A 13,781-nucleotide genomic window follows, 5' to 3' on the forward strand; every position below is an offset into this window, starting at 1 on the left:
GTCCATCATGCCGTTTGACGGTAATGACTTTGCGCCGCTGCACCACATCCTCATGGACATGCGCCCGGGCGCCGACCCCTGGGTCTTCTTCACCCAGGTGCACGGAGGCACGTGGACGAACTGGGACAGCGCCATGTTCAGCTGGATAGGGGACCACATACTGCTGATCATCGTCGGCGTGTTTGCTCTTGTCGGCGCCGCAGTCTGGGGCTGTATGTGGTGCATGCGGAGGCGAAGCAAGCCTGCGAAAGGATACGATATTCTGCCAAGTGCCGAGCAGATGTCCGAGGATTCACATTTCCGGAACGTATAGTTCAAGGCGGAGGCTCGAACCTTTGTCACTGGTACTGGTCTATTATAATGCGTTCTTTCCCTCTTGCATACCATTTGTCGACAGATTCGACTTGTTAATTGTTACACCCTGCATAACTGCAATCTAATCACTCACTGGGTATAACAACATGGAATAGCGGACAACAAAGAAGTGGTTTACTACATATATATATCTACGATCGAGCGCCTGCCAACTTCAAATCACCTATTGCGCAAAGTACACGGAAGACGGGAGAAGGTTTCAGTGTCGACTTATATTGATTGCATGACCATGCCGTCGTTCAATAATATTTCCAGGGAGAGCTCCAACATCACTGACATACCTTGTGTCGCTCTATTCTACAGCAACAAAGTGACGTACTGCTTTCCCAGCACAAATTCCAGCGCTATTACCAAGGAGGGCCGGGCTTACCTCAAGTTGATATCGGTATCCAAGACTGTCGAATAATCAATCGGTCTACTCAACTCTCCCCGCGGCGTCGAATAGCACTGTCCAGATCCGTTTCGCAAGCACGCCCATCAGGTCAACGGTCGGGCCATGAGGCAGGTGGTGGAGGGTTGGCCTCTTTCCCAGTCGGATCATTGGAACGGAACTCAACAGTTGACATGTCTGTCTGTGCTCTTCAATCTTACCTACCTTCACTCAAAGACTTCTACTTCATCAGCATACCAACATCCTCATGCGACTTTTTGGAAGGAAAAACATCGACTATCACTCCTGCTTCAACACTCAACATGCCTCAATCATTCGAGGATCCCGACTTCTTCCCCGCCCACAGGATTTGCCTTGATTATTGGAATGAGCATGAGAACCGCTTCTATGTTCACGAGGGTCACAAGTACCGTATCCACTGGTGTCTCCTCGGCCAGATTACCTATGCCAACAGGAGTAGCCTGACAATCCTCGCCACTGATTGTGACGGACAAAGGTTCGACGTCGGTCTCATGACATCTCGGGTTGAGGACGACGAGCGGTTGCTGCCGCACTTCACCGTGGGCAACACCATCGCCCTCTTCTACGCGGGAAACCATCGAGACATGTTCTTCCAAAATGGTCAAATGGTCCTGGTAAGGGTTCCTTCCTTACATGTTCGCCGTCCGTGGAAGCTGCCGCGACGGTGCTCAGATGCAAAGGTGGGAAGCGAGAAAACTGACGTCCATTCCGATGCTCAGATCTTCCCCTTGCCCATGGACGCGGTGCTGCAGATGAACAGAGACGTCGTGGAGTACGGGCGGGCCTATGGCACGAAGAGAAGGTGTCATGGATGCGGTAAGCTCAGGGAGCGGATGAACCTGTGGATGTGTGGCGGGTGCCGGAATTTCCACTACTGCAACGTGGTATGTGAAGAAGTTTGGCCCCAATGCTCACAGCCGGATCAATGTTGTCCTTCCAAAAATCGCAGACACTTTCCTAACGTCGTTCATTCCCGGTCTAGGGCTGCCAAACCAAGGGTTGGAAGGTCAAGTCGCACAAGAGGTTCTGCAGGATCATGCGAGATATCAATGTCCAACTCATGCATGATCTGGACTACAGCTTGTTCGACGACTGGGAAGTCGACTTCTACCCATGCCCTATGGCAACTCCACCAAATTGAAGGCCTATGTCAGGTTCGTTTCAGGCAGACTCAGCATGTAATAATTCAGGAATTAGCGAGTAGCGACTAAGTACTTTCTCCAATGACGTCTTCAATTTGCATCAATCAAACCCCTTAATGGCGCTCAAGCATCTACAGTAGAAGGCATCTCCCTCAGTACCCGCCGCCGCGACAGCACCGTCTTCGTGATGAACTGTCTGAGCCTGCTCACCCCGCTCACGCTCGCGTGCTGGGCGCCCTTCTTATTATTCTTCTTCTTCTCGCGGAACGCCCGGTCGATGTCGTCCAGGCTCCGCCCGCGCGTCTCGGGCATGAAGCCCCAGCAGACCAGCGCCGTCAGCAGCGTGCACCCCCCAAACAGGAAATAGGCGCCGTAGCTCGACCTGGCCAGCAGCGTCGGCGTCACGAGGGCGACCAGGAAGTTGCTCAGCCAGTTGCTGCCGTGCGCGATGCCCGTGGCGCTCGCGCGCGTCGCGGGCCGCTGGATCTCGGCGGCGTAGACCTTGATCCCCACGGCCCAGGAGACGCAGTACAGGACGGCGAAGACGTAGATGCAGACGATGACGACCCAGCGCCCCGGGCCATGGCCTGCGTGCACGGCGTTGCTGGCGTACAGGCTGCCCATCAGGAACATGGTGCAGGTCATGCCGAGGCCGCCGGCGATGGTGTTGGCGCGGCGGCCCCAGCGGTCGGCGCAGAGGGTGGCCGGGATGGTGACGGCGAAGATGACGAGGGCGGAGACGCCCGAGGCCAGGAAAGCTGATGCGGTGGTGTCGAGGCCGGCTTGCTGGAAGAGGAGGGGGCGTAGTACAGGACGCCGTCGATGCCGCTCAGCTGTTGCATGCCCATGAGGAAGACGGCGAGCAGCAGGCGGGGGCGGGCGTCGGGGGCGAGGACTGCGGGCATCTTTGACTTGTTCTTCTTCTTGTTGGATGGTGCTTCTTGGATGTTGACTGGTCTTGCAGTACCTGGGGCCATGTCCATCAGCATGATAGACCCGGTCGCGTCCACTGTAGTAGCGGCATTGCTGTCCAGGACAGCCGTGGGTAGCTGCTCGAGGATCTTCTCGCGGTCCGCCGCGTCCACGCCGAGCTTCTCCCAGGCCGCGGCCACTGCCTCGTCCTCGTATTCGCGCAGGGTCAGCCAGCGTGGTGAGGCGGGCAGCCAGAGCAGGGCCGCGCCCGAGAAGACGAGTGAGTAGGCAGCGAGCAGGGAGGAACGGCAGGCGCCAGGAAAAAGAAGAGGGGATGTTGGCGCTGCCGTAGCAGGTGAAGAAGCCCGCCACGAGGCCCAGGGTCGTCAGCAGCTGGGGTGCCGTGGTCAGGGCGCCGCGGTGGCGGGTGGGGAGACTTCGCAGATGTACACGACCTAGTTTTCTCCTGAGTTAGTAATGTTCTTTCAGAAAAAGGTAACATAAATCAGCCACGAGGAGGTTGCGCTTCAGTCTCAAGTAGCAATGGAAAGGGGGCCGAGAAAGGTCGAAAGTTGCTTACCAGCGTGCCCAGGTACAAACCCTCGCCGATCCCCTCGACGATGCGCCCCGCCACGAACATGCCGATGTGCACCGACGCGGCCTCCAGCGCGGCACCTATACCGAAGACGAAGGACCCGATGGCGATTCCCCGGGACCGGCCCAGCGCGTCGGCCACCTTGCCGGCGAAGAAGGAGGAGAGGGCGGCCGGGATCAGGATAGAGGACACGATGAGGCCGTGGATGGTGGGGGACTGGTCGCCCACGTAGTTCTTGAAGTCGTCCATGACCGTGACGGGCCCGATGATGCCGGTGTCGATGCCGAAGAGGAAGCCGCCGAAGGAGCAGACCATGCTGGCGATTAGGTAGCCTGGAGGCTCGTGGAGGAGAGCAGACAGTTTCATACTGGGCCTGTAGTTGTGTGTAGCTAGGTTGTTGGCTATAATTGTATAACCGCAGCAACTCATCCGGTTTCTAGGGTTCTTATTGAAGCCCGTCGTTGAACCAAGATGGATTTATTCATAGCAAAGGCGAAATCTGGGGTTTATGGCTGCAGCGTCGGGCGACACTGGCCCGGAAAGAAGCTAACCAGTGCAAGCAGCATCGTTCATGACGGGGCTAGTGGATATCCAATACACCCTCAGGGACCTATATCACATCAGCCTATTGGTATGTACGCCTTTCCAGTTTGTAAGCAGTATCCTTATGATGTGGACACCTTGGACAGCATTAGGCGTGGAGGGGGAGATAAGCTTGGTGCGGCGGAGGGGGATTCATGGATGGCAGGGGCGCAAGCTAGGTAAGCAGGCTTGGCAGGAAGTAAGTAATGGAAGTGATCCTGACACGGCGCCCTGTGATCCGATGCGACATATCTATCGTTAATGAGCGACCATCACCAATAGTTTCTGAGAGTCTTTCATCCGACTACAGTAGACCTGGCGGAACATGGAGAAGATGAATATGAAGCTGAGACGTCACAGCTTTAGAGGCTTTGTCAATCATTGAAGCTTCTACAGCGGACGAGCGCCTGGACCTGGGCATTTGTTAGCGCCAAGCGCCGTCTTACAGGGCCTTATCCACTGTTCGGGCGCCTCAATTACAGCACGGGTCATCACTCTAAATCTTCCAGGCATCTTCGAGTAAACCAAAGAGCCCATTCTACATACTGAAGACTTACTTGATAATATTGCGTTGACCTTCGAATAGAGATTTTCCCTACTACTTTCATACTATACTCCTGCTCGAGACACCGACGCGACGGTATCATACCCCTTATGTGACGATGTCGCGGGTGCCTTAGTCGGCTTGTTCCGCCAGTACGGCTCTACCCCCATCTCGCTGAAGCGCTTGCGCTCATAGTCCTTCGTCACCAGCCAATTGCTCGCCACCATGGTCAACACCCCGCCGACAATGCCGGCGCCCGCTACCAGAGGAGCAAGGATGGAGAAGACGGTGAAGCCGTAGCTGGCGCTCTGAAAGGCGCTGTCGGCCTGCAGCCTGTCAACGCCCAACCCGACCTGCATCGCCGACAACACGATGACCACATAACCCAGGATCGTCGCCAACACCCCGAAATTGTCGCGCAGGAGGTCGACGTAGACAGTATGAGCGTCTACCTTGGAGTAGCCGCGAAACAAGAAGCCACGTGCAAAGCGGTACACCTTGTTGAGCCGGCTCAATTGCAACTCGCCATACCAGTACCGCGGGTTGACAGAAGCATAGCAGTGACCCTGCAGGTACTCGCGTACCAACTGCCGCCACGCATCCCAGGCGACAGAGTCCGGGATGAGGCCATTATCTAGCGCGATGCGGAAGTCGCTTTCGTACGTAATGAGCGCTGTGTAGGAGAACAAGAACCCATGGGCGCACGCGGCGAGCTCTCCGTCATCGTTACCGCTACTCTGATGCGACGAGGAAGGAGAACAAGCAGAGGGTGATGTCGTTGGAAGCAGGTGGCGCGCCCACACTTTGGGTTCCAGAAGCCAAGCTGGGAGTGGCTTCAAGAAGATGCGGCCCTTGTGCCACACGAGGTGCAGCTCCGGGTTCTCGGTGGTGGTGACCTCGCGGCCGATGAGGACCTGGTGGTGCAGCGGCCGCGGCGGCATGGGACGCCCGCAAACCCACAGCCAATCGCGAACCCCGTCGAGCCGGTCGACACGCAGCTCGCGCGCGAAGAAGCTGCCAGCTTCGTTTACTGGGGCGAAACGATGTGATCCTGCTTGGTGCGACATGATGCCGGAAGCAAACTGCTAAGGTCGGCAACTCCTTGTGACGACGAAGAAGCGCCTGATTTGCGCGCTTGAGTAGTAAAGGGCAGCGCTGGTGTATTATCCATGAGTGATTGGGCTCGTAGGGCACTCTTTGCTAATGGAGCCCGGAGAAGGATCAAAGGAGGGCGAAAGCTTGTCGGGCGTGACATTCCCCGAATATAATGCTGAGCAGCGACGGAGCTTGGATCCCAGAACAACATCTCCCACAACTACCGGGTACACCGACTGCGGGTCAACCCACAACGGCTTGGATGGCAACCATTCTGAACCGATAAGACCCCAGTCGCATCACTTAGAAAGCAGGTGTGGCAGCCTGTCTATCAATGTTCCTTCCGGAGTACTCTCTCCCTCTCTGATATATGCACCTAAGCAGAAGGATGGGTAGCGGGATTGGCCCCGGCTAATATGGTCAGCAACAATGTGTAACCCCATCTTCTCAAGTGCTGTCGGTCGCCACAGCATTTGGAGTCTCAACCGATGCGGTGTCAAAATGATTCATACAGGATGTTACTTCAGCCACATATGGTGTTGGTTTTGTTAGCAATAATTGCTGCGACGAAGCAGACAAGTAGGGGGCTATCCCATGTTCCTTGCTGTCTGTCAACTGGTCATCAGGGGTTTGCCTTACGAGCCAAGCAGCCACCGGCTTATATTGATCTTTTCATCCATGCTTGCCTGTGCGGATGACCAAGCCTAACGACTTTCTCGATCGTCTACTTAGGAATCTGGTCCCGACTCTTCTTCGAACCACCAAGGCTCCTTGCCTAACAACCAAGCACCCGTCTATTTGCCCATGCCACGCCCGCCATGTCTGACCTGAGACGTAAGGCCACCGTGAAAAGGGGCAAAGGGGTCCAATGCTGGCGGTATCAAGCCAAAGAAAGCGGAACAAGGCATCAAACAGCTATACCCCAAAGACGATTCCATCGTGGCAGAAGTCGAGTGAGTACTTATAACCCTTCTGAGCATTGCACGTCATTGGTGATCATTTCTGACCATGAAGCAGTATTGTCTTTGTTCCGGGACTGGGTGCGCACCCAGAAAACTGCTGGGGGAGGAGGGTAAGTTCAGGTGGCCCACTGATAGTCTTGCTAAAGACTTCCCAAAGTCTCGGATTCTGCTGTATATGTTTGAATCAGCATGGCAAGGCTCTTTGAAAGTCAGGCAGTACATGGACAACCTTGCAATGGGCCTCTTAGTGGGATTGGCTGATAAGAGAGGCAAAGTGAGTTAGACTCTGCTGTCCCTCCTTCCTCACACCGCATGCGCCAGTAATTTTAACCATGTATTTCGCCTCTAGGAATCTGCCGGACGGCCAATCGTATTCATTGGTCATAGCATGGGAGGCCTCGTAATCGCCAAGGCCGTGGACCTTGCGGGTTCTCAACGCAAGAAATTCCCAATTATGTTCGAGGCCATCGCCGCCACCATCTTCTTTGGTACACCGTTCAAAGGCGCCGCTTCCGCCTCGTTTGCGTCCGTGATTGCCAGCATCGGAGAGACAGATAGGTTACTGAAATTCAGTAGGTTCTTCCCTGATTCCCCTTCCAACGTCCCCTTCCACCAGACTAGTGCGCCTTACGGCTTCTCGTCAGCTCATTTCATTCGTACATTGCCGCACTAACGCAAGTCCCAGTGACGCCTGGCAACCCTCAACTACGGGAGTTGGTTAACGATTTCATGGACCGGGTAAGACAAGTCGGCCACGCTCGAGGGCTACGACAAAGAGGGCCTAGGGCTTAATGCCGATTATCGTAACCTCGTCAAGTTCCAGTCGGCGCAGGAAGGTCACTTCTTGCAGGTTCGCCATGGGATCAAGGAACAAATCAATGCCGCGGCGTCCATTGTTAAGAATCGAATAAACTCCATGCGCGGGATTGACCGAGACATGATCAATGCAATTGACGATGCCCTCGACGGAGCCTACATCACGATCACAGCCAAGCGGAAAGCACTGACCGGGAAGTTTTCACCATCTGAATGGATCACTAAGGTGCTAGAGTATGTCGCTTGGCTAGGCGAGAACAACCATAACAATGACTCCGAGACTGCCAAGCCAGGCGATTGCTTATGGGTCCGGGCACACGAAGGTAGAGGGAAGACCAGCGCATCAATGGCTGTGGTCAATGACCACGAACAGACACAGACAAACGGCCATACACATAACGCTGTGCGCATTGCATACTTCTTCTGCGACCAATCTCAGTACTCTTGCACTGCCGAGGATGCCCTCAAGAGCCTCATCAGACAGCTAATCAAGCAGCAAGAGACACTCGCACCCTATGCCAAGTCCTTCATAAAGAAAGCAAAAGGCAACAAGTCGCAGGCGCAGACCACTGTGGATAACCTCTGGCAGGTCCTTCAGGAAATGCTGGCCGATCCCTTCGTTAGCAGCAAGGTGATTTTCGTCTTAAACAACCTCCATGTGCTCCCGGAAAACTCAGACTCGACTAAAAAGCTAATGAGTTTCATTAACGCCGAGCTTTCAGATAGTAAGTGTGCTTTCGATTGGTTAACAATCTTTCTGGATGAGGATTAGCTGACTTTGGACGGCAGTGAATGAGAGCTATTGGTGGGGTATGAGCATGAACACAGATACTTCCAGCTTGCTCTAGACGCAGCGGTTGGCGAATGGAATTGGGACGTCGTTAAATTGCTGCTTGAAAGGAAACCTGGTCTCGATTGCAACAGCCTCTTCCACAACGTAGCCACGGCCGTTGGAGACGAGGACGAGTTGCTCCGTGTGGCATGGGACTATTCCCGCGGCGCCATATAGCAAGAGACGGTGAACCGGGCACTGTATTATGCGACGGATTGCGAAAAGGAGTTTACGGTGAAGCTGCTCCTGGGTGAACCATACAGAGCAAACCCGAACGCTACGGGCCCAGAGTAACTACTTTCGTCTCAGTTCACATTTCGAAATATGGAGAATTACTGAATGGCAACCGCGCAGTTATGGCACTGCCCTAACAGCTGCCGCCTACGACGGTAGGAAAGACATCATCGCCATGTTGGTCGAGGCCAGTGCCAACGTCAACGATCCTGCAGGCTGGCCTCTACAAACAGCCGCAGCTCAGGGGTACAGGGACATTGTGGTCGACTTCATCAATCTGGGCGCCAAAGTCAACGCCTTCACCAAGAACCCGAACTTTGCGGCGGGGACTGCCCTGCAGGGCGCATGCCACATCGGCAGGTTAGACGTCGCCGAGCTGCTCTTCGACCACGACGCGGATCCGAACCTTGGCGGTGGCGACGAGGGACCCCCGATCATTGCCGCGACCAAGCACGTCGAGGAGGAGATCTTGGAGCTGCTCGTTCGGAAGGGCGCCGCGCTGAACAAACGGGGTGGCCGCGACGGTTCTACGCCGTTGACTAACGCGGCCGGGGGATGTACCCGGAATCGGTGGCGCTACTGGTGGACGCGGGCGCCGACATCAACCTCGCGGACGCCAAGGGTGACACGGCCCTCACGGTGGCCTGCGCAGAGTACGATGACGAGATCGTGCGCGTGCTCCTTGACCGCGGCGCGGACCTGCTGCACGTCAACGGAGAGGGCATGAATGCGCTGGCGCACAGGGCCAGCAAGTGCCTCGAGATCCTGGTGAAGCGCACCTCGGTGCTGTTCGCGGCACTTTGGTCCGCCGTTGACGAGGGCTACCTGGCGGTGGCGAGCGTGGTCCGGAGTGTGGAGGCGAGCAAGCAAGGACTGGATTATGATGGTGATAGTGGAACCATCGAAACTTCCTACGACGAGCTCAGACATAGCGAGATTGGAGTGCGCGATCACGGCTTTCAAAGGGAGTATACGGATCAGGGGTTCGCTGCTTTTGGTGGAGCATCTTGTCGAATCCACGAATCTATGAACTACGTCACAGTTCACTCCAATGCACAGGCTGCTGCTACTCCTGATGCGAAGGACAAACAAGGCAACATTGTTGAGCAGTTCTCCGAGGATCTAACATCCGCATGGGGAACGCAGACGTCTCAGTACCAACAGTATCCGCCGGGGTACCCCGATGATGGCCACGACAACAACATGAGGCCGCTTACCGCCACACAAGCGCCCAGGTTCAGCTCGCGAGCCGGGCCTGGCTGGCAGCAGTGGCCACAGCAACAGCCACCGCCCCTGCCGAATACCATATACAGCGTCCCACAAGGTCAGGAACATCGGTCAGCTAGTGTACCGGCTGGGCTCCCTATCTCGTCACTACCGATCCGGTGCAAACCAGCTCCAGCCACGAAGCCGGGGTACAAGGGACTGATAATGTCGTCGAACGCAAATACCCCCTCTCCACCACCGTCCCTTACCCCCGGACCGCCGCCCAGACAATACATACAGCAGCAGCAGCAACAACAACAACAGCAACAGCAAACTCCACCACCATCATCATCTCAGCCATACGCAACCTACATCTCCAACAACTCGCAACCCCCGCCGACTTCATCATCATCATCATCATCATCATCATCATCATACTTCTCCAGCCAGTCCGCAACAACTTCGGGACCACCACCTCCTGTTGCAGCCAGACCAACGCAATACACCAGTCAAGAGGGCAGTGGCTACTACACTAAGAGTCCAAGTGCCGGCGGTGGCAATCACAACTATTTCCGTGGCATATACAATGGTTATCCCCCGAGTCTCCCCTCACAGCCAATGCAGCAACAGGAGTATCCGCAACACCCGGGGCATTATCCGGTTGGACAGAACCCAAACATTGCATGGGAAGCGCAGCAGCAGCAGCAGCAATAACATCAACAACAACAACAACAGAGGTCCCAGGGTGCGCCACGGCAGAGTTAAATGTTTGACAGGGTTCTTCGGAGGAAATGAGTAGGATCAGACGCGACGCAATTCTGGTTGGTGGCTTAAGCAGGACCATGTAATCGGAGAATCTTCCAGCAAATCTGTGCAAGTAGGTAGTGCTTAAATGCTTGAATAGCAAGGCTGGCTGGGTGGGTGCTGAGGAAGACTTCCCACATTCCGCACCAAAGACACCAACGTGGTGAATAGTGAAAAGGGCCTCCGTGTAGCACGAAGAACTTCGATCACTAAGATCTGTTCTTCCCACCAGAAAAAGCCCGGCGCTGCGAACCACGAGCTCCCTCGCTGGGACTATGTTGCCGCAGAGCTTGTGGCTGTCGTACGGGGTCGGTGATACGCTCTAGTAGACAACCAAGATGCTGACTGGGAAATGTAATCCTTTGCTCTCTTGGGGCGGCCCGGCTCGATTGGCTAGAGTGTGCTGAAGTAGCACCGTGACAGCTATTATCTCCAAGGCCTGCCTTGAGAATAAATGGCTGATCAGCGGGGAAGCTTACGCGCGCGCCTACCGAAGCGACTGGTATATCAAAGTTGGCAGACCTGCGGGCCAATGCTGAGCCTGCTCCTCTCTTCTTTCCTAATTCTTCTTTCTTCAACAATCCTGCACGCTTCAGCGTCTGTCACCTTCTTTCGGATGCATACAGAGCGTGCCACATGAGCTGTCGTTGCGAGTTCGCATGTCGTACACGGACCCGTGGGGCTTTTACTATCCGGAATGCACTGCTTCATATCAGAATATGATCACACGTCCCAATGACAACTCAACTCACCCGGGGTTTCTGCATACGTCATCGGACACAAGCTCCCAGTCTTCTCGTGGCCCCTGTCTGGTTCCTTTCGTCGGGATTGCTGAATGGTGCTCGACGGCCCTGCTTTCTTTGCGTCTGCGTCTCTAGGCTATGTGTTGTTTGGTACGCTGGAGGTGCCTCATGATCCGTCCGTGAGCTCCGGCAGTGATCCTGTGAAATGACTCTATCGGTAGTCTTTCTGCTGGGAATCGTTTATTGCCAATAGCGTAATGAATAACCTGCGCCATGACACTATCGTCAGTATTAGTCATGATGTCTGTGACTGTAGAATGGTTATGTTGGGGAGTGAGAAGCGTACAATCCTTCAACGGAGTAGCGTTTTCACAGTGGCGCACAAACAAAGATTGGGTAGGAAGCAAGCCCTCCACCACGAGTCATCAGAGGAATACGGACAAAGAATCATCTTTATATGGCGGCCGTGATGTAACTGTATGACTTAACGGTGCTGTTGTGGGTGATTTCAAGTCGGGACTTGCGATAGGGGAGCGATGCGAGACATGACTGTCAGCGACTCTTGATGTTGTAGCAATTTACTTACTATGACAATTCAGCAGACACAATTCCCCTCTGCGTTTTGCTTTCCTTCTCCGTGTGACTCTGGAAAAATATGGGCTGGTGGAAGATTGGACTTGTATCTTGCTTGAGAAAACCTCGGAAACATGTGTGGCCAAACAACGGCACTGAGTCAACCACTCCGGACATGTACAGAGGATCAGATCGTAGTTATATAGCTGTGGTCTACCCACCATGTCGTGTACGTTTCTTTTCTTTGTCTTAGTATGGTGGCTTGCCTAGGGGTGCGGCTGAGTCTGTACTGGAGGCGCGGCTGTGAGACATTACATTTCGAGAGGAGAAGACGACACACTTGGTCTCGAATGGGGCTAGTAAGGTGTCTCAGACCGATGCTACCCTGAAGAGTACCCTGGAGAAGTCGCACTACCTATCTAAACTTCTCCTAACTTGCCCAAAGACTTGCCACTATCGTGTCAACCAAGAGGGTCATTATAGGGCTTAATAACTGATCCCTTCTCGTGCCCCTACTTAGTGCCAAGGCTTGTACCCTCTCGAGATAAATTGCATCATATTATACGCTTCTGCTACCTAGGATTCTTTAAAGAGCCGTAGATCCAAAGTTTTAATATCCCTTTCAAATGCATATATGTATATGCATACTCGAAACATCACCTTCGTCCGTCTATTTTTTTTTCCAACCTGTGGTTATTTGTAGAGCTAGTGAGCCCTGTAGCCGGCAAAATTTAATGTTGGTAGTAGGCTGGCTCAGGGCAGTATTTTCGGGGGCGGCCCCCCGATCAATACGGCGATGTATGCGGGCCCTCCACCCCACGCGGGTCCGTTATGCGGAACCACCACACCTCGTGGGTCTGTCCTCCCTCCTGCCTCTCGACATTGTATTCACACGCCGTAGGTATTTATTTAAAGACCCTATTCCTCTGGTCCTGCCGTCATAACATCTTTCTGTCGGATCATCCTTCCGTCCAGACATCTTTCCGTCCAGATATCTTTGCCTTCTAGATAATATATTTCCCTTCCAGACATCGATCCCTGATCTGAGAGCCAGCAAACTGGTAAGTCTACTTCTAAACGCACCCTCCACAACACGGCTTGGGACGGAAGACTTCACTCCCACGCATCACATCCTCTTTCTGCAAAGCACCCTTTCCCGCTTCTTGGCATTTTCCTAATACTTATCTAAACAACCCATTTCTCTTGTCCTTCCGTCGTAACATCTTTCTCTCTCAAACAACAATTCCTGGTCTTGGAGCCAGCGAGCTGGTAAGTCTATTGGAACGGAAGACTTGTGCTTCCCTCCCATGCATATCACATCCTCTTTTTGCAGAGCATTCTCCTGACTCACGGGCTTTTATTCAGCTCGCCTTGAATATTTACTCAGATACACAATTCCTTTCCTCTTTCTATCTAAACATCTTTCCCTCTCTAACAATCACCCCTGATTGGGGAGCAAGGGAGCTGGCAAGTCTATTTGTACGCAGCACATGCAACACGACTTGGGACGGCAGACTTATACTTCACTCCCACGCATATCACGTCCTCCCTTTGCAAAGCACCTTCCCGTCTGCAGGTCTTTCCCTTCCAAACATCGATCCTTAATCCAGGAGCCAGCGAGCTGGTGAGTCTACCTACACACACCACCTACAACACGAGTTAGGACGGAAGACTTGTACTTCACTCTCACGCATATCATATCCTCCTTTTGCAAAGCACCTTCCCGTCTCCAAGGTAAGAGGAGCCACATGTTAAGGAAGGAAGAGCAGTGAAAACCCAAAGTGACCACAACTGACCCGCATAAACTGTCCCAGATTCACTACCGCCTCTGACCCCCGAGCAAGCCACAACACACAAAAATAAATGCACCAGCCTACTAACTCTTTCTCTTTCATCATTGCAGACGTCAACAAGCCCTTCCAATCATACTCCCAACAGAAATCGGCCTTTCCGT

At 54.0% G+C, this 13,781-nt stretch overlaps 5 protein-coding genes across 5 annotated transcripts; 3 read left to right on the forward strand and 2 right to left on the reverse strand.

Moving 5' to 3' along the window:
- Positions 1-7: 7 nt before the first annotated feature.
- PG994_014558 (uncharacterized protein) lies at positions 8-313 on the forward strand (the record flags this gene model as incomplete). The annotated part of the gene is made up of 1 exon (XM_066865967.1): positions 8-313. One exon carries the CDS (start codon positions 8-10, stop codon positions 311-313), a length of 306 nt encoding a protein of 101 aa, XP_066709096.1.
- Positions 314-1,068: 755 nt separating this feature from the next.
- On the forward strand, positions 1,069-1,928 carry PG994_014559 (uncharacterized protein; the record flags this gene model as incomplete). Its single annotated transcript, XM_066865968.1, has 2 exons — positions 1,069-1,671; positions 1,770-1,928. The coding sequence occupies 2 exons, from the start codon at positions 1,069-1,071 to the stop codon at positions 1,926-1,928; spliced, it is 762 nt and encodes a 253-aa protein (XP_066709097.1).
- A 211-nt stretch (positions 1,929-2,139) lies between these two features.
- On the reverse strand, positions 2,140-3,802 carry PG994_014560 (transporter; the record flags this gene model as incomplete). The annotated part of the gene is made up of 2 exons (XM_066865969.1): positions 2,140-3,296; positions 3,355-3,802. Coding segments are annotated over 2 exons (1,605 nt in total), but the record flags the coding sequence as incomplete, so codon positions are not given.
- Positions 3,803-4,627: 825 nt separating this feature from the next.
- PG994_014561 (uncharacterized protein) lies at positions 4,628-5,629 on the reverse strand (the record flags this gene model as incomplete). Its single annotated transcript, XM_066865970.1, has 1 exon — positions 4,628-5,629. The coding sequence occupies one exon, from the start codon at positions 5,627-5,629 to the stop codon at positions 4,628-4,630; it is 1,002 nt and encodes a 333-aa protein (XP_066709099.1).
- A 1,378-nt stretch (positions 5,630-7,007) lies between these two features.
- Positions 7,008-10,421, forward strand: PG994_014562 (uncharacterized protein; the record flags this gene model as incomplete). The annotated part of the gene is made up of 5 exons (XM_066865971.1): positions 7,008-7,191; positions 7,363-8,066; positions 8,445-8,557; positions 8,622-9,025; positions 9,154-10,421. The coding sequence occupies 5 exons, from the start codon at positions 7,008-7,010 to the stop codon at positions 10,419-10,421; spliced, it is 2,673 nt and encodes an 890-aa protein (XP_066709100.1).
- Positions 10,422-13,781: the final 3,360 nt, after the last annotated feature.

The sequence above is a fragment of the Apiospora phragmitis genome (genome assembly GCF_038363925.1).
Source record: "Apiospora phragmitis strain CBS 135458 chromosome Unknown utg000013l:1.0-2965645.0:1.0-2969333.0, whole genome shotgun sequence".
In the NCBI taxonomy this organism is placed as follows: domain Eukaryota; kingdom Fungi; phylum Ascomycota; class Sordariomycetes; order Amphisphaeriales; family Apiosporaceae; genus Apiospora; species Apiospora phragmitis.